The sequence below is a fragment of the Nipponia nippon genome, unplaced genomic scaffold (assembly GCF_047370975.1).
Source record: "Nipponia nippon isolate SJK-2023a ecotype South Korea unplaced genomic scaffold, ASM4737097v1 scaffold_8, whole genome shotgun sequence".
NCBI classification, from domain to species: domain Eukaryota; kingdom Metazoa; phylum Chordata; class Aves; order Pelecaniformes; family Threskiornithidae; genus Nipponia; species Nipponia nippon.
The window spans coordinates 49,922,486-49,942,701 of NW_028262402.1; the positions used below are offsets into that span (position 1 = coordinate 49,922,486).

The window sequence follows — 20,216 nt, forward strand, 5'->3', positions numbered from 1 at the left end:
TACATTGCAATTTTCAGAATACAAGACAACCAACTAGGCCAAGGTCATGTCTGCATACATATGAAAAGGTTCCTTTTGGATTAGTCTGAATCTTGGAACATGCTGTGTGGATCTGCCTCCTTCTCCTTGTATGTAAAAGAGAGATGGAAAGACCAAAGGCTTTGTGTTTCAACTTCATTCTGGGGTCTATAAGTATCTTACTTGACATTTTGATTTCAAGGAGGGAAACACAGCATTGCATCTAGCAGCCAAAAATGGTCACAGTGAAGTTGTAGAAATTCTGCTCGAACAGTGGGAGGAAATAAATGACCTCAATCAGGTAAGGACACAAAAGTTACTGAAGATTTGAAAAATCAATTAAAAAATAACGTTGTAAAGGAATAAATGTTGCACTGAGTAGACTTCATTAGTTCTGCTGCTTTTCTGTTTGCATCCTGTTTCCTTGTTCCTTCTCCAATAAATTCAGACCCATTACCTCCTTCAGTGTCTCTTTCTCTGTCCTCTGTTCCTCACTCAATGGTCTCCCCTCCATCTTGCAAGCCCTAACTACTGGTAGAAGGAAACAGGAGGGCCTAACCTCCACCTTGCTTCCTGTCCTACAACATTTCTGGCCATGTGATCCCATTCCTTTTACTGTCTCTGGTCAGGCTGTTCCCCGAACCAGTTCAACATGCATACCCAGCACACACCATTGCAAGTGTCTCAGCAAAGAGGTCTCAGATGTACCTTGTTCATCTGATCTCAACTGGCTGCACAGAATTGGCTCCAGTCGCTGCCTGCCTACTTTTTCTTTCCCAGTTTAGTGTTGGTGAGTTCAGCCAGGATATTCCTAAGTTGCATATTAGCTGTGAAAGTTGTATCCCTGAGTTGATGCAGTCATGAGCTTAATTTTAAGGCTTGAAGTAGGGGTGGCAGAGTGAAATGCACACTAAGCAGTCAGCTCAGTGTTCCTGCTTTGCAAAGGGCCCTTGTGTCTTCTGCTTCTTCTGTGGGGCAGCTGGAACGAACTGGGCAAGGTAATTCAGTTTGTCGTGGGCCGGCATGCCCATTGCAGGAACCTGCCATGTGGTTGACAGTCTGTTCTGCTGGCCCAGCAGGCGACATGAGTAAGGGACACCCACTCCTACCCAAGGCCCTCCCCTTCCTTAATCAGCAACAGATTTATGGGTTCAGGGGTCCTCTCTTATCCAACCTGTCTGTTATTTCCAGCTATGCAAGCTTTGAGGCACACGAGCCCCTTTGAAATGTGAAGCCCTCGTGTTTCCAAGCCTTGTCTGACAACGTTGCTGCTTCTGCACACAAAGCTTGTACTGTGCCCCTGCCTTGCCATGGCTAATGGTGCGACCTTCCTGTCCAGCCTGAGATGTTCTGGTCTGTGGATAAACAGGTCTCTCTTTCCCCAGCATAAGCAAAGCACTAAAATATATTAAGTTTACCAGAATAATGGTGGCAGGAGTTCAAGCAAGGAAAAATCAGGATTTATTGATGCTTCTGTGAATGCTGAAACACTGCAGTAACTTTCAGTAAACCTTTGTGTGGTTTAGGAGTTGAGGAGCAGGGATTGGATCATTGTGTGGCCAACGTAACTTATTTTAGAGACTTGCTGTGGAGACATGGAGACTTTTTTGGGGTGAGAAGATTTGAAATAAATACACAGCAGGATTATTTCTGCTAAAAGTGCTCCTTATAACTAGCATTAGATTTGGGAATTTGTCAGAAATCCATGGCATTGGGCTGACAGAAATTGGCACTTATGGTATGTGCTAGCACGCTAGTGGTGTTGCCTGATGTTGGACAGCAGCAATTGCTACCCAACATCTTTGGTTTTGTGCCTGTTGCTAGTAATCTTTGAAATAGTTATCTCTATCATAAACTTTACCGTACATCTGTCGACATAAATGTCATCCGTCACTTAAGTGTTGGTGAGTTGCTGTTTCATTTAAGTATTAATTTAGGAGCATTCAAGTTGTGTTCTCTTGTGACCATCTCCCCTTTTTTATTGAGCTGGATGAGTCTGAGCTAACCTGTTTTGTGTCACAGTCTTAGAGTCACGTGGCTTAAATTGGAACAGACGTTTTCTCTCTGTTGGTCTAGAATGGAGAAACTCCATTTTATTTGTCTGTTGAAGGAGGTCATGAAAAATGTGCTGAACTCTTACTGGAAGCAGGGAGTGACATCAACGTTTTAACTCAAGTATGTACACACTATCCCTCCAGCACACAGGTACTGGGACGTCCTGGGCTATGGGAAGGACCTTATCTTCTCTTTTCTGTGTGTACTAACAATATATTTACTCTGTTTGTTTTTGGGAAATGGTAAAAAAATAAATAAATAGTATTGGGAATGTGGAGACTGCTAACAGAATAAAACTGATGTGGAAGAAATACAGCATAGATTTATTTGAGAGAGTTCTGTGCTAGAGCTTTTTTATTTACTGTATGTCCGATAGTAAAACTTATGGCTAGGAAATGTAACCAACTAGGGTGACTGAAAATCCTCCTTTTTGGCCGTGTATATGACTGAACTGATGACAAACCTGTTCTCCACATCTGGTTCCTGGACTCCAGTCCAGCTCACATCTGTTGAATGGCCTTGGCTTGCCTGCTGCGAGAAGTTTATGATTCCAGCAGCCCGAGAGCTTGTTTGTTCTAGCAGAATTAAGTGAAAATTTTCTATTGATTCATTTGTAAAAGTTTGTTACTGTGACTGTACTTGCTTGTTAAAGGTCAAACTGAACTAACAGATGTGGAGACATGTTGGCATTGTCGTTGTCCATGGCACAGAATAGCTGACAATGCTGATTTATCTCTTAAGAGAGATTGAAAAGCATTATAGAATACTGATGTTTTTAATGTGATATAGTAAAAATAGGAAGTTCCTTCAGTAATTACAAAAACACATCCTGCTAACTGCTGATCCACTTCATTTTATATCATTTTATCAAAGGGAGATTTTTTGGCGGGGAGGGGATAACACAAGTTTAAATGAAAGATTATCCTGTATCGATAGCTCACTTTAGTACTAAAGAGAGCAACAAAACCTAAGTTTTTGCTATCTATACCATTTCTTTCAGAACAATAGCAGTGCTTTGCAGATTGCAATTCAGAATGGACATCTATCCTTGGTTACGTTTCTTATTGATAAGAATATTGACCTGGTTCCTAAACCTGAGGTGGGTGTATACCAATGTAAGTTTTCTGCTGTTGTTCAGCATGTCTTGTTTTTTTATGGCCTTTCTTGGGAATTCAGACAGCTGAATGAGATTGAATAGTTCCTTTATTTTTTACTATACACGTTATTATGTGGGTTTTGGATGTTGCTTAGCAATATGTGCGAACCAACATAGAAAAGGTCCTGTTGCACAAACCCAGTGAGTGCCTGGGCAGACTGGTGCAGTGCAGTGTAGAGGTGGCCAGGCTAAGCCAAGGACCAGGCATTAAGAGAAGATGAGGAAAGTACCCTGCTTGAACTAAGCAGCAGTAATGCAGGCCTTTGTGTGTGCCATGGGCAAAGAGTTAACACTTGTAACTGATCTTGAATAAAGGTAAATAAAAGGTAAACACTTCAGTGCTTTCACCCTCTGCACTCAAAGCCTATGCCTTCAAAATCTGCATTCCACCATTCTTTGGGGCTTAAAGAGAAAGAGATATTCCTAATAGTCAAATCTTGTCTCAATTTAGATATTACTGTTTTTGTTACATCTAAGATTTTCTGTAACTAGGCACTCATTTTCCACTTCTACAGTACAGGATGAAAATAGAATCTGGGCTTGGTGACTTATCTGCCATAATCACTGGCCTGTTGCATAATGCGATCAAGGATTTATGCAATTTATGACGTGCTTGAGATGATTTATTTTAAAGATCAGACAGTTGTTGTGCTGCTTGTTCTCATTGGCTTTCTGTAGCAGAAGCACCTCATAAAATTGTAACTGATGTTTTGGAAACACTTCCAGTGCAGCATTGCATAAGAGCTTGCTTTATTTCTCTGTAGCCCTGAAGAAATGGCTGTGGTTTATAAAGACATTAATGAACTGGTGTCTGGCACCTGTGAATGGCATGGGTATGGAATTGTTTTTTAGCTGTATTTAACAAGAAACCAAAGAGTCACAGGTTCAACGTGCAAATCTTGCCAATCTAATGGTTGGATCATGACTGATGTTGGACCTGCGCCCCAGTTATTTTAATGAGTAATCACTCAAATAAAAAACCTTAATTTCTTTCTAGCTATATTTTGCTTTCTGTAAATATGACAGCAAGTCAGTTTAATATGAAGAATATTTATAGCAGCAATATGCGATAAGAGTTTATTCCTGGCAAGTAGATTTTAACAGCTGTATTCTGTCTCCAGCCTGTCCAACTAAGGGCAAACCCAGTTTTCAGAGGGAACAGAAACCTTACCTTAAGCTATATTGTCAGCCAAGGGTAGCAGCACATCCCGGGTATGAACATGTAAGAGGAACACCTTGCCACATTCCTAAGTGGTGACACACTGAAACACACCCAGTGCGCTCAACATTTCCACGTTTCTCAGCTGTATTTCTTGACCTGCTGCTGTAGGTGTTGCAGGAGCAGGCTGCCATCTCTGGCATAACTGCACCTTGAGGTGTGTTTTCTGCAGTCTCAGACCTCCACTGGAACATATCACCTTTGCAAGGGGAAGGTTTTAACAAGAACCTCTTTCTTATTTGAATGAACTTCTAATGAATGTACCCAAATACAATAGTTTATTATTTTCCCTCCACAGCAGAAGAATTCCCCTCTCCATTTAGCAGTCATCAATAATCATCTACCGGTAGTAAAAAGCCTCTTGGATGCCAATCATGACATGAACTCCTTAAATCACGTAAGAAAAACTGGGAATTAACATAACTTCACTGGTAAAGAGGAGATTATGTGGATTTTTCTTGAAATAATTTTTTTTCTGATGAGCTTAGGGTACAAAAAAACAGGAAGGAAGAGGCAGTTCTCTCCTTATCTTTTTGCATGTGTGCATATGTATTAGTCACTGGTACGTGCTGTGCTAGTATTGTTTGTGCAAGATAAGGATAGCAAAATGCTATATACTCAGAAAATAGTTGGATTAGTTTATTGTTTGAGTGTTACAATTCATGCATAATAGTTGAGGGAAATGTCTCAACAGTATTGATCTCAGAAGGTAACCCAGTGCAGAGTGTCAGTTGGCTGGGATGGAGTTAATTTTTTTCATAGCATCCTGTAGGGTGCTGTGATTTAGATTTGTGACCAAAACAGTGCTGGTAAGGCACCGGTGTTTTCACTGTTGCTGAAGAGTGTTTGCACAGCACCAAGGCTTTCTTTGTTTCATACTCTCCCCCACAGTGAATAGACTGGGGGTGCGCAGGGGGCTGGGAGGGGACACAACCAAGCAGATGACCAGAACTGACTACAGTGATCCTCCATGCTATACAACATTGGACTGCGTGATGAGGTCACACCACACAAAGTGATAAAGTCACAGGTCTCTGTGGCGCAATTGGTTAGCGCATTCGGCTGTTAACTGAAAGGTTGGTGGTTCAAGCCCACCCAGGGACGCCATCATCTGTTTTCCCCACCTTTACCAGGATTATTAGGCCTCTGCTTGGTGCCACTGGTCGCTGTAGACCACCTTGACCACTGCTAATCCCCTCAGGTAGTGGAGACCCTCCTCTATGGAAAGCCACTTGTTGCTGAACATGATGCTGGTGTGTTTACTTTGGTGCTGGTTTGGTTGACCCTTTTTTTGCTGTACAAAACCTCCTGTAATTGTTAATGACCATTTTCAGCTTTTGCTGTGTTGTGTATCACTTTGTTTTGCTTTGCCTGGGAAAGCCATGATAAAAGCACTGGCCTTGAGCCTAATCTGGTATTTTTGGACCCTACGCTGCTGCTATCCGGGTACTCAGAGAACCATCTCATGCAGAAAATCAGCAATTACACCTTTCCCCTTTTTGCCTTGGAGAGGTGACTGAATGGCACCTACCCCTTCTTCTCGTCCAGGATAGGTCTTTCCTGCCTTCTTGTAATGGCCTCCCAGTTCCTTGAATATCCTTGTGCAGTCAGACTGTTCATACTACCGTGTGTCGTGAGCCTGATTTTGATTATTGTTCATAAGGTTAAGCAACTAATTGGGAATGCCACACAGGAATGTGCCTGGAGGTGATCGATCCCTGGATGGTGGGGTGTGTGGCTGGAGTTGGGCAAGGGACTGGGGCTGTTATTGCTTCCAATAGCTTGGGATTTCACGCCTGAACAGGCATGTAGTCACAGGTAATTGGTACACCATTTGAAGGAGGGGAGCCTTGCCTGTCCTGATGAAACAGCGACTTCTAATGCTGTGTTGGGGCCTGGCCCATGCTTACTGAGCTGCCACCCAGTGCCCTCAAAAGAGGAGGGTCTCCTGATCAAGGAGCACACAAAGGGATGCTGAGAAGGTCTCTTGCTCTGAAGCCACCCATATGGACACTGAAAATGTCACTCAATCTGAGGGCACACACAGTGGCTTAACCAGAGACCCAACACTCAAGTAATAATAGTTGCTCCTGTAGTCAAGAAGAAAAGGTGGAAACAGAGGTTGAGTTGGTTAGTAAGAGAAGCAGCAGCTCTGGCGGAGGGGCAGAAGGGGTAGGAATCCAAAGAGGCAGCCTGACCTGCAGCAGGACAGGAGAGGGAAGAGACAGAAATGACAATAGAGGGGAAAACTACCTAGTCCCCATCTCTGAATGACCTGCGAGACAGGCAGCAAGTATTCATCCATCAGCAAGGTGAGTGCTTTGCTACCTGGTTGCTCCAGTTTCGGGAAGGTAGGGAAGCCCAGCAGCTGGAGTCCATCACTAGGGACTATGGGACTGACAAAGGGATCAGAAGAGAGGCAACCACCCGCAAGCGTCTGGAGGTGGCTCTTAGTAAGCATGAAGGCACGGTATCTTTTCAAAGAAGATATTGTAAACGAGCAAGGCAAGTGGACTACCACAGAAGGTATCCAGTATCTGAGGGAGATAATGGTGGTGGAGGTGGTCTACAGCAACCTGGCCAACAACTAGGCTTCCAGAGATCTGGATGACATCCGGTGCTCGTGGTGCGTGTGGCAGAATTTTCTACAGAGCTCACGGATATTTGTACACCAGCACCCTGGGCATAATGGACTGGGCAGACATCAAGGCACCAACTGTGTATAGACTGGCCTGCCAGCTATGGCACTTCAAAGAGAGTCTTTCTTCCCCTTCCCCATTGACCCTACATCTCAGCTGTCGAGACAGTCCCACCAGGTCTGTTGACTCCCACGTTGGGCACTGTGGCTCCCTGTTGGGGAAACACACCCAGCTCTCTGCATGACAGGTGAGGATAATCCCCATGATAGTAACAAGGACTAATCTTTGAGAAATCTGTAATTCACCTCTTCCTGTTGATCATTTTATTGCTAAAGATTAATTTATACACATTTTTGTGGGAGACAGAGGCTGTCATTTGTGACTGGAGTCAAAATGATGATAAGCTCTTCTGTCACATAAATAGAGAATTTTGTGAACATCTTGAACACATCTTTTAGAAATGTTTTGTGCTTTGTCTCTAGCATATCTGAAGCTATATACAATAGCTACATACATATCTCTAAATTACTGCAGAAAAGAAAGTAAGATGTATTGTTGGAGGAAATTTCTGAGGTCATGTGATCATAGCATGTATTCCCAAAAGAGCTGATGAGAGACTCTAATGTGGAACACTGAGGCTGATGTTTCTTGGTGTGTAAGGTCTTGGTGTTTGACTCTATAACCTTTAAGTTAAGCTCTAAAGGCCAAAAAAGTTCTCTAACCAGACCTACAGAATGTAGACTTGCAACATCGGAGAAGCATAGGTACAAACCCTTCAACCTAAAAGGATGCTGTGTCACATGAAACCCACCAAAGGACACATCCAGATATGCGGGGTTTCCACAAATGACTGCCTATCTTATTTGCTGCTGCATTACACACACAGGCATCTGCAATTTCTTATTCTAATATTCTGTAGAAGGAAAAATAACTAAATAGGTTTTATTTGGGTGCATGCAGCTGTGTAGAGACTACACAACCCTCATTTCAGACCCAAAGATTAGACTTGAAGCTGAATGCCCCTTTAGTTGTACTTCTTGTTAATGGTTTGGGTTTGTTTAATGCCTTCTTCCCCCCCCCCCCCCCCCCCCCCCGTCCCTTTTTTGTTTGTTTGTGTGTGGTTTAAGGCTCACTCAACCCACTATGGAGCAGATAGACTTCTCTTCTACCTTCCACATCATTATTTTGTGGCAGGGCTGGCTACAAACCCTGTTGTGGACTGTGGCACAATGTACTGTTGAAAATTATGGATGTCCTGCTGTCTTTGCATGAATTTCAGCAGGGAAAAGGTTGCTTGAGAGGATAGTAGCGGGGTGGGAGAGTTGGCAGTCACATGAAGCACTCTGACCAAAACACCTTGTTTTAAGAGGGAAGAGAGAGAGCTCATTAGGTACATTAAAGGGACATGACAGCAACTTTTTCCTGAGCCAGCTGGAACTCCTGTCTGGTTTTCCTGCAGAGATCCCAGATGCTCTCTTGTTTGCCTGAAACAAAAGTGGCAGGTAGATCACTCAAAAGTTAAATGCTTTCATTCTGTTCAGTGTTTTCTAGCCAAGGCCGTCTCTTGTGAATCTTCTTTAGATTCAGATTGTGAGCACTCTTCTTTTAAGGGGGAGTTTGGCTTATTGTATTTATTTGGTGTCATTAATTCCAGAGGCAGGAAACCCCTCTACATCTGGCAGCTGATCTTGGCGATGTGGAGCTGGTGGAAGTGCTGCTGAAGGCAGGCTGCGATTTCAAGACCATGGATAAGGTAGATCGCATTCCTTACCCATGCAAGGATTATGTGATTTCATTTTGTTTTATAACCTACTTCCCAGAGACACGGGAAGTGCTTGTTTCCAATCATCTTTCCTAAGTAAAGCTGTTACTTTTTACAAAGGAAGTCTCCTTTTAATATTGACGTGCCTGCAGCCTGCAGAGATCTGAAATGGTTTTAGTGAAGAGATGTTTTTGAGTTCAGATGTGATGAAAGCCAGTGGGGTGAAAAATGTAAAACTTCCAAGCTCCATTGTTTGGAGGGTAAAGCCAACTGCTGGAGACCTCTGATGGAAAAAAGGACTAGGCTTACAGAGTGGAGAACAGCCTGCGGCTGTGGTAACTGTGTACCCGCAGCCAGGTTCATTGCTGGGAGAGGCACAAGTGGTGCAGCTTCACTCGTTGCAGCCATGGTGAGTTTGCCCTCTAGCACTCTGGGCCATCGCGAAATGGCAGTGCTGTGTCCCGGGGAAGCCGTCCCAGATCCGTTCAGGTGGGTGCTTAGACCCTGTTGCTAATGTTCAGCCTGGAAAGACTGAGGCAAATGGCAATGGCTGGAAGAAGTACCAAAGCAAAGAGTCTCTGGGGAAGTGCTTTTGAAAGGACAGAGTACTAAATCCAGTTTTTACAAATTTTGCTAAATCGCTGCAAGATTGAGTCTGCCCTTTTTATAGTGTTACCACTATATTGATTTTCTGTATGACTGAATTGACAGACTTGACATTTATCATGAGCAAAATCTAGCTCTTTAGTTATTTTAAAAAGTAATTTTCATGCATTAAACTGTCCTGGTGAGGAGTAAAGCTTTGTGGAACAAGGATCATCTCTTTTTTTTCCTAGCCTGATGTGAGGCTCAAGGCTCTGAGTATGGGTGACATGGTTGATGTGTTTTGGGAGGCTGAGGTAAGATGCTGCATTGCAGTTAAGTCATCCCAACTGGAGTCATGCCTACACTAGGCAGAGACCTGCAGTTCTCATATGGGCTAACCCAGAATAAAGTCCTGTCCACTTCAGACAGCACCTTAGCTGTTGGAAAATTGTCTCTACCTATTTGTATTCCAAGGGTAAACACAGAAAATTACTTCTTATTGCCTGTTTTGACCTTAAGAACCTGCAAGCCTTTGGGCTGCATAGTGCCCTGGTGTTACAGCAGTGTTGACAGAGTTCAGGGCATGCTATGAGAATATGGCTCTGAGCCAGCTTCTGTCACCTTTCTGCATTGGTTTTATTTCTTGGAGTAGCTTTTCCCCTGTCTGTTTGCTGGATGACCCCTGAGGCCCTGCCACCGCTGGAAACATTCACAAGTACAGCCCTCTTCGAACTGAATTGGTGCTAAAGATGCTAAAAATGTTCCCACCCTTCCTTACTGAAGAGTAGGCAGGAAACAGGGGAGCCTGCTTTGACTGCATGGTGTTTTTTTCCCGGCCTCCATCCCCCGGCAGCAAAGGTCCTCAGTCTCCAGAGCTTGTCACGCATCTGCACGAGTTGCAAGCTGTTACAGCTCAGGAAATGCTCTCTTGGGAGCTCTTCCTTCCTACCATCTGTAGATATAATTGTGGTTGGGTGTGATTGATAGTGCAGAGAGCGCTCCCCGTGTGCACGACTGCCGTGCTCTGTGTATGCACAGGATGCCAGCGGTGTCTGCACTAGCACAGGAGGTCAGAAACACCCGCTTCTTCCACCCCCCCACCTCCCTGCAAAATGCAGAGCACCCTTCCAGAGGTGGGTCCCAAGGAGCTCTTGTGGTCTCCAGACTCTTCACGTGTAAAGTATGTCTATGCTGTAAAGATTTTATGAAACATAAATGCCTTGGCTTCCAGTGTGATGCTTTTCTAAAAACAGGCTAATTAGAATGATCTGGAGCAGAGTGAGGAGCTAGAACTCAAAGGGTATATAATAGGGAACTTTGTAATAGCTGGAGATTTGAAATGCCTTCTAATTGAATTACTGAACCTTCTAATTAAGGGCTTGGCTTCTTTTAGGTCTAATTTTCTAGAATGCCTAGCACTTGATATGTGGAGAATACCCTGAATATTTAAATCTGAGGCAGCTCCACTTAGTGCAGATCTGCTGAAAGCAGACAATTGCAGGGAGAACCCTGCAGAGCCACTGAGATGCCTTTACATCACAGTGCTGACAGCGGAGATGGGTTCAGATAGACTGAGCAGACCTCTGCAGCTGGAATGAAAGCAATGGCTTTTAATTCCTTTGACTGCCTGTGCTACCCATGAAACATCACGTTCAGTTGTGCTCCCTTCACTTGTCATGAGAAAGTCGTTCCCACACCCTTTTTTCACTCTGTGAGCCAGCTTCTACCATCCAAAACAAGATGAATGTTTGCCCTTAAAGTTGGAGGTTTCCAGCTTTGCCAGCCTATCCATCTGAAATGCCAGCTTAACCATAACATGGGAATGAACTGTATTTGTGGTAGTTTTCAGCCTGTGGATGCCTGGGCTTGCGCGGACTTGGAAGCAATGACTGGAGAGCACAAGCTGGTATGAAGTATGCAGCAGTCTGAATGCAGCAGGTTTCTGAAAGCAGCTTTACCTCACCAGAGACTCTTTAGGGGGAGTTCAGGGTGGGGAAAAAAATGACCACCTCTGGGCTGAGGGGATACAGCTCATGCAAAGCATAGAACTTTTATTGTAGCTACCCTGAAGCCATAAAATTGTAGTAATACATTTGCTTGAAAAAAAAAAGGATGGGGCTCTGTAAACGAAGCTCCTGTGTTTCTTCTGTGATATACTTATCCTCATATATGTGAGATAATGTTCTGATTCACTATCTCTGCTTTCAGCATGGAAAAACTGCACTGGCTGTGGCATCAAGGAGCAATCATACCCTCATTGTAGATATGATCATTAAAGCAGAAAGGTATTATGCCATGAAGCAGGTAAGAGACATCTTTCATTACACTGAGGAGAACTATGAGGGAAAAGCCAATTCTGATCTTGAAGCGCCTTTTGTCTGAGGTGGTTCCTTTTGGCAGGTTGCAAGACTGGCCTTGATAAACTGAGGTTAGGATTGGGAACAGGAAGGTCTCTACCCCATCCAGGTTTTATTCCTGACTAGCTGTAAAATTTTAGGCAGATCTTATGATTTTCCTGCATCATGCTCTACAGACAGAGATAAAGAGGTGGAGAGAGATTCTGACCCAAATTCAAACTCTGACATCAGCGTCAGGGTTGGGATGACCTGAATGCATGTTGATCCCTGTGTCCTTTGGTACAGTGAAACCCATGGCTGAAAAATGGAGGAGTGCAGGCGTCTGTCACTCCTTTGCTAGTAAGGGCTCAGCTGCTTCAGCAGGAGCTCCCTCTTCTGTTTTATGTGTGTGAATTATAAAACACAATGAAATGGGAAAGAACCAGGCAACAAGTGTGAAGGATATGGCTGAGACTGACCTCAGATTGTCTGAATTTCTAACCTTCTTTCCCTAGTTGTTATTTAAATGTAGGCTGTTATTTAAATGTCCCTCCCTAAAGGGCTGAGAGTCAGATGTATTAAAGTCCACAGTTGCTGACAATTATTTTGGCCTGCGTTGACTATCCCATGTCACTTATGAATCTATACATGCTCTATAGAGGCTAAGTGTCTGAACAAAAAAAGCTAAGATTAGTACCTCTTAAAATCAAAGGAGTATTTGGAGCTGGGCTGCTGGTGAGACCCATTCCAAGGATGTGCCTTGAAACTCAGACCCAGCCCAAATGGGTCTTGAAAATTCAGGATGTCCCATGCCACGGCGTCTTAACTGGGACCACTCAGAATTCTGAGGAAGTTTCTTTATTCTGTCAATGACAGTTGCAGCAGTGAGCCACAAAGAACCTGCTATACCTACACACTTGATAAAAGGGAGGAATTTCCTAGGATGGTGAAGGTTTGTTTTAGGGCATATTAATGCTCCGTACATCAGTCTGGTATTGGCTTGCTCGGTTTTTCTTGTTTGGAGCCGCAGGTTTATGTGGGCTCCCTGAGAACTGGTTAAATTTGCTGGCTTTTGACACAATACAGTTTAAAATACAGTCCCAAGCTCTCTCAGATAGATACACTGTTTTTTCACAGACTAGTCCTAGTGAGGCAGTAAAGACATTTCTTGTAGCATCCACCGTAAAACCTGCAAGAAGGAAGATGTTAACACTATGCAGAGCAAGTAATTCTGTGAGCACCGGAGTTAGCAACCTGGGGCAAAAGGACTGGGGAAAGGAATTCACTGGACTGTCAGCTCACGTGCTCTCATTGCTGAGCTGCCACAGGAATCTGTGACTTCATTCTCATTCCTGCTTCCTGCTAGGGAGTGTTTGTTTTACCAGGTTAGCCAAGTGCCTCCCGGGGCAGTTTAAGCACACCGATCCTGCCTGAGTGCAGGCACGGGAATTAGCCCGTCTTTTACCACCCCACTCCGGCCCTGCGTGTCCAAATCCATGACACTTACTTAATGTTGCAGGGCGCTGTGCTGGTAAATCACAGATCTAGATTAATTATCATGAAAAACACCTCCACAAACTCCGCGTTGTGCATATTTGATTTGCGTCAGTTCAGCTGGAGCTGTCAGGTACGTTATTGTTTCTTCTGGCTTAAAGGGGAATTAGAAGTGAAGTCATCTGTTGCCAGAGAAGACATGACAAGTCTGACAGCAGTGAGCCCGTAATGCTCCTAACCTCTTGGCATTGTTTACTGAATTGCCTGAGGAGAAGAAAAGATGTCTAAGCAGACGGTTTTCTGCAAGAGCTCCACAGATGTTGGCAAACAGAAACATAAGTGTTTGTATCCCATTACCTGAAGCTAAGAGCACAGCCTTTGGGAGCAGCTTAGATCTTACAGTTATGGAATATGACGTACAGGTGGTGTTACCATATAGGAAACTACAGCGGTTTGAACCATTATTGTAAGAAAGAACTGTCTTTTTGTTACATTAAGCTGACTTATCATCCGTGACAAGGCGTTAGTTACAAAAGGAAATGCCATGTTGCTGTGAGGAAGTGCACATGATACTAACGTGTGAGTGTCTTGTTCTCTCCATTTCCCTTTTTTCCATTTACTGCTTCTGGAGGGTTGCTGCTACTGTCCCACCCTGCCATTGCCTAGACACACAATTAGCAGCAAAGAGAAGCTGTGCTGCTGTAAAAGGGGGAGAAAAAGGGGTTTTGTTTGTTTGCTTGTGGTTTGGAGGGTTTTTTTGTGTTTTTTTTTTTTTTTTAAACCTCAGAAGAGAGACATTGAACGGGGGTGGACCCTGAAGCTGTCCTGTAGAATGTCCTAAACCTCACCTTGCATGTGTCAGGAAGCATGAAATAAAGTCTGCACCAGAAAAATGGAATCAAGCATACATGCCAATGCTTAGTTACTGAACTAAAATTTTTTTTTTCTTGCAAGATTCTCATAAGGTTAGGAAATAACTCTGTTGTATTTTTCAAAATTTAATCTGGAATGGAGTATTTTATGCCTAGCACTTTTAAAATGTGGCATGCTGCCATTTCCTTTTTTGCTATGTATCTGCCTTGTAATCCTGTATCAACTTCCTGAAGATATTTTTCACTTTGGAGACTGATTTGAAACAGGACTAGCACATAAACAAAATGAAATACAAAAGTAGTTTGAGCTTACCTACACTAGGAATGAGTCTTTTCCCTGGGCACCGCTCAGCTAGGGCTGAGATCACTGCTAGATGTGGCTTTTGCAGGGGTGCCCAAACAAGAAGCAACCCCAACCACTCCTGTTCCAGGTGAGCCATTCATATGGTAGCAACATCACTTTTACCAAAACCACAAGCATTTTACCCTCCAGAGTATCTGTCTGATTTTGCTTACGCAGGCAATAAAACTAGATCCAGGTTCAACACGTGTGTGCTTAGTGGTGCTTAGACACTTTGCTGAACTGGGCTCTGCAAGCTAAACCCAATGGCTCATGCTGCCATCAAGTGACCTGGTAGTCCCCGCTTCAGCCAAGTGGAGCTGACGGGGCAGAGGGGGGAACATCTTGAGCAAGCGCCGTGCCGATGGTGCCTACCCTGTTTCCAGGGAGAGGTTAGCACTTTAAGAAGCAAGAGGAAAGAGTAAGAACTGTGGTTGAACCCCAGCCACATACAAAATGTGATATATAAAGTAGAGAGGGCCAAGGAGCACAGCAGTGCAGGCCTAGGACTTCGTTTTACTTGCTATTGTGTATCAAGTGCCAGAGAAACAAAGTGGTTTACTTTGCACTTAACTTAATAAGACATAGCAATAGACACAGGAGGGCTTCATTTCTGTTCTGTTATTAAGACTGTAATAACATCATCCATGTGAAGACATCTTCCAAAGAACTCCATAGCCAAACACAGTTCCTTTACCTGCACTGAGCAAATCACTTGTCAGTAGCTACATACAGCTGTACAGGACACAGCGTTCGCTGCTCGCTAAGCAAAGGTTCCCAGCCTCATCACAAAATCTACCATCTGCTTTCTTTTTCAGGAACATCTAGCTCACAGTGACGACGGGTCAGACTTCAGCTTGTCCTTCAAACAAGATCACAGTACACAGACCAAGCAAATCCGTTCCTCTTTGTGGAATCTAGCATACAACCAGTTAAAACCCCAGGAATGGAAAAAACTGGCCCTGTTCTGGAAGTTCACGGATGAACAAATTAAAGCTATTGAAGAACAATGGACAGGTAACAATATCTGAATGGCAAGACATAATATATAAGCTATAAAAAACACAAGGCAGAGCTGCTTTTTAAACTATGTGATTATCACAGACACACATTGGCCATACTGCTCTTATTCAAATCATGAAGAGCAGCGGTAAATGGATACAAGCCTTGTCCCTGGTTCCTGGGAAGCAATGCTGCAGAAGTACAGGCCACTTCTCTTCTCCCTCTTGGCCTGAAGGAACCTCCCTCTTTGGAAATCAAAAACAGAAGCAGTGAGCAGCAATGGAGGGGCTTGCAGGTCACGCTGCAAGTGAGGACCTGGGGAACCTTGTGACACAGGAAGATCTTGTTCACGCTCTGCCTTCACAGCTGCCATGAAACAGCAGTTTCTGGTTTCAGGCATCTCAAGTGCTGGGAAAGCAATATTTCTGTAGCGTGCATTGTACTTGTTTACGACAACTGCAGGGTATATTTCCATATGTTGAGCAAAAATGAAAGGAGAAAATTAATTAAGATGTATTACCTTTTCCCCCCTTTTACAGTAGCCTTAGGATAAAACTAGAATTTTTGCTTGTGTGTTTTTTTTTTTTTTTAACCTTTGTAAGTCTCAGTCTTCATTTTGCTTCTAGGTGAGAAAAGAAATAAAAGTAAATGAGTAGGTTTTAAAACCTCTTGGAACTTTAGAAGTGCAAAAGCACAAAACACAGTTTCCAGCATATGGCACAGATAAATGCTTTGTGTATTGCATAGGGAAAAAAAGTCACAAGGAACATGGAAACAGAATGTTGCTCATCTGGTTACATGGTATATTGCTGGCTCATCAGAATCCTGTGAAGCATATATATGAAGATCTGGTGGAAGCAGGATTTCAGCCTTTAGCTGGTAAGTCGTGTTGTGGTTTACAGAGCACATCACCCTGACCTCAGCAAGAGTGCAGTGCGGTGCTGAGGTCCTTGCTAGCGCTGGGGAGCTGGGGCCGTGGCGGAGCTGGAGGACACACTCTTCCGTTCTGGGAAACGGCCCTTGCTGGGGGGTAAGGTTGCTTGAGGAAGACAGTTTAAGTGAGACTTGAGATTTCTAAAGGAAGATAAAAATGTACAAACTTTGCTTCCCTCCTTTGTCCTGCAAACATGATTAAAATGTGATTGGCCATCCTTCAGTTAGATTAGTCTGACCTTGTAAAAAGTAGAGCATTTCAAACAAGTGTTTTCTCCTCTTACTTTACAGAGAAGATCAGAGCTGCAAGCAGCAATGACATGGACTTCAGAAGATGTGCAATTTCATGAGCTCATCAATAAAACATGTGCTATTATCATGGAATTACATGCCAGATGGAAAGTGACTTTCAAATACAAATAATATCTTTTCTGGAAACAAAAACCTGGTTTGAAGTTGAATGACTTTTTCCAAGCTTACACTCCTGAAATAATTGGTTAGTTCTTTCTCATATGCTTGCTATACAGTGATTTAAAGAATTTAAGAGTGAATGGCTGGCTGGTAATTTATGACTACACTGCTAAGCGAGAACCACCCCCCTACAATTTCCACACTTCGTTTAACATTGATACACTAATTCTGTATTGGAATTGCAAATTAAGCTATTTTGTATTTGACATGAAATGTAAATGAGATGTTTTCTACCTGAAAGAAATTAAATTTAAGAAGTGAAAATTTTGTGTATAAATCAACACTTCCAGAAATAGGCCTCATTTGGGATTCAGGTTTTTATAAAGTCTTGCTGGGATTGTAGTGTTCCTGTCTGAAGAGGGCTTTTCTCATGCTTAGTTAGTGCTAGGATTAGGACAAGTCTTTCTTCTTTACCATTTGATTCATGTAGTGAAAATACACAAAAATGTCATGTCTAAAACCATGTGTGGCTGGCTGCAGTATTTTCTATCATGGCATAACCTTGTATACATACTCAAAAAAGAACATTTGATATTCAATACTTAACACATTTAGCAATTATATACCTATTTCTCGTTCATGTCTTGAATTAATATTTGGTAGTGTCTTGCTGAACACGTTTAAAGATTTTCTCATTATTGAATGTATTTCACATCTGAAAAATTATGTAAAATGTCTATCTTCATAGTCTTCTCTATAAGAAAATAGCTATAGTTTTCTCATGTAATGGAAGAATGGAATTGCCCTGTTTATCTATATATAGCTAGCATTATTTTGTACTAAATCATATTGTTTGTACTAAAAAGATTATGTTCTGTATCTTAGTCTGAAGTCTTACTCCTAACTGCCCTCTTGTGTGCAACATGTTTTGACACAGCTGCAAAGCATCACAGGAATATAAACAGACTGGTAAATCCTCAGGTTTTGGAATTAGGGATCTAAGAATTTGTGATCTGACAGGTATGCATTAAGTTCTGCAACATTAGCTTGGAAAATGAAAATGTTTAACAATTTGATGGACTTAGTACCTCACCTGGCCCAATTCGCACCCTGGGTGTGAAGGCTACCACCTTGTTATTCTTCATTTAAGTATGCTGTTACAGGATATAATTAAAATGCATGTCAACTACACCTAGTTGCATAAGCAACTAAAAGCATATGTAACAAAAAAAAAAAAATTAATTTTCACCTGAAAGTAGGTTTTAATAACATTGGAACTAAACAAAGAGATTCAGACAAAAATCACATTCTATCCTTTATTTAAAAGCGTGCAAAAGATTCCTTAAATAAAAAGTGTTTATCTTAATAAAATAAGTTCTCAAATAGTTTGGAGGTAGAACAACAGTTCAAGTTCTTTTTTTCCCCTCCAGTTGTTTATTATAAAAGCACTTTCACTTAAAAAAAATTTTTTTAGAGAAGGGTAAAAACATGATACATACTTTAGGCCTTGCTACATCAAATCTGAAAAGACTGGGAAGAGGTTGAAATTGTACCTTGATAAAAACCCCCGCTGGTGAGAAAGATATTCACTCAGTCAACAACTTTTATTGACTGAACACTGGCATGAGTTTGGCCCTGAAGCATTCGCCCAACTTGTCCTGCAGGTCTCGCAGTGGTAGAACCAGAAGAATGGAGCACAGTTCGAGGATATTTAGCAGCAGTGGCTTGGGATATGGTTTGCTGAAAAGTAATCAGATACATCAAAACACTTAATGGTACAAAAAAACCCCCATTAAAATAGCTCTAAGTGAGCTGCAGCTTAAACAGAAAAATTTGCAATCCAGCTAACTGATGTACACGTCTCAAAAAAAAAAAAAAAAAAAAGGTTACTTTAGCAGAATAACAGAATGAGTAGTTTTCTCCCTTCCTTATCTGTAATATACTTTTTAGAATATAAAGTGCTAAACTTCCAATTAAGTAGGTACCCTGAGCTTTTACCACCTCAATTTTTTTTCAAGGTTGGTTTGTTAGGTTTTTTTACCACATTGTTCAGAATTTTCCTCTGCAGTGCTAATTTAATCATGCCAACATTCCTTTTGAAGTTCAGTATTTGCTATGAGGAAGTCTCTGAAAGGTCTCTGATCTCTGAAGGGAAAAGGTTTGCATTTATTTAACAACTATGAATTTTCTCCCCAAAAAACTAGCCACCTAGTAGTCAGTCATCTTTTAACAGTAGTCATTCTGCTTTTAATCAAGGTAAACTCTCTCCCCTGCCAGATTAATTAAAGATAAATACTTCAATCTGATTGACGTCCACTTAGGCATTTATTTGCAGAAAGAGTATATGGAATGTATCTCTGGGACTGTCACATTTATTACATTTTTAGAAGTCAGGTTTTGGTACAGTAGTTTAGGTACTTTACTTGTCACACTAGTCACACAATCTGAATCCAGTAATTGTTCTTAATGAAAGAAGTTTCACACCAAATCTCTAACCCCCTAAGGACATTCAATTTTAATATGAATTTCTGCTTAGGAGCCCAAATTTTCAGAAACTATATGCAGCCTGCCACAGGGCTCTGATTCACTGCAGGAAACGAGTGAAAGCAGAACATCCCTCACACGGACAGTTACCAGTATCTCCAGCTCAAATTAAGGGACCAGTGTAGCTCTGCTTGTTCTGGCAGTATCACTGAAGAGAAAGTGGACTTTCAGATAACACAGAGAAAACTCAGATCCTACTTTACAGGTTAAAACATATAAAAATAAAAATCTTCAACTGTTTCGTACACCTCCAGTTAAAATTTTTTGCTCAGATTGGTCTAAAAGTGTAGCAATTGCCCAGGCCATTTAGGCCACTGTTTACAGTCTTCTTGTATGTCGGTTTCATACCTATTAACGCACTTATTTCAGTGTTTTCTTCGGGATAAAGTGGCGGGGCGGGGGGGCATTGTAAGACTCAAAATACAACAAGCAGCAGGCTTGACAAATTTGATTGCCTCTGGACAAGGGTTTTACTCTTTTCCGCAGTAATTTGCTACAGTCAGCCTGTCAGTCTAATCTATATCTCTGTCGTCTCTGGTTCAGTCACTCTTCCTGCTATACACCATGAAGCTTGTCTTTGAACTGTGGTTGCATGGTGATGACACCAAACATTGCTGTACAAACTGACCACTTCTATGAAGACTCACGGAAGAGCTGGCCAAGAGAGAGACAGCCAGGACTACTATACCTGTGAAATAGTTACTACAGAAACAAGATGAATACATTAAAGTGGCAATATTTCCTTCTTCTCCTCAACAGTGCCTTCTACCCAGCCCAAAGACAGTACTGTTTGTTATTTTAAACAGGGCTCAAGTCTGAGCCTTGTCTAATATCTCTTCATGGTGGTTGT

At 42.4% G+C, this 20,216-nt stretch overlaps 2 protein-coding genes and 1 non-coding gene across 11 annotated transcripts in view; 2 read left to right on the top strand and 1 right to left on the bottom strand.

The window, feature by feature from the left end:
* Positions 1-17,234, top strand: part of ANKDD1B (ankyrin repeat and death domain containing 1B) — a 32,171-nt gene extending 14,937 nt beyond the window's left edge. The window contains exons 7-15 of one of the 2 annotated variants that reach the window (XM_087742070.1): positions 221-319; positions 2,095-2,223; positions 3,074-3,172; positions 4,747-4,845; positions 8,742-8,840; positions 11,643-11,738; positions 15,295-15,493; positions 16,226-16,357; positions 16,703-17,234. In XM_087742070.1, the coding sequence (XP_087598196.1) occupies positions 221-319; positions 2,095-2,223; positions 3,074-3,172; positions 4,747-4,845; positions 8,742-8,840; positions 11,643-11,738; positions 15,295-15,493; positions 16,226-16,357; positions 16,703-16,761 (1,011 nt within the window). In that variant the 3' untranslated portion in view covers positions 16,762-17,234. The remainder of the gene's footprint in view (positions 1-220; positions 320-2,094; positions 2,224-3,073; positions 3,173-4,746; positions 4,846-8,741; positions 8,841-11,642; positions 11,739-15,294; positions 15,494-16,225; positions 16,358-16,702) is intronic. The other variant, XM_087742071.1, reaches the window with a different exon arrangement.
* On the top strand, positions 5,479-5,552 carry TRNAN-GUU (transfer RNA asparagine (anticodon GUU)). The gene has a single exon. It is a non-coding gene; the product is annotated as a tRNA-Asn (tRNA).
* Positions 17,235-18,137: 903 nt separating the features above from the next.
* The window catches only part of POC5 (POC5 centriolar protein), a 30,875-nt gene continuing 28,796 nt past the window's right edge, over positions 18,138-20,216 (bottom strand). For all 8 annotated transcript variants that reach the window (XM_087742534.1, XM_087742531.1, XM_087742528.1 and 5 more), the window contains one exon: positions 18,138-18,562. In XM_087742534.1, coding sequence (XP_087598660.1) covers positions 18,413-18,562 — 150 coding nt within the window. In that variant the 3' untranslated portion in view covers positions 18,138-18,412. The remainder of the gene's footprint in view (positions 18,563-20,216) is intronic.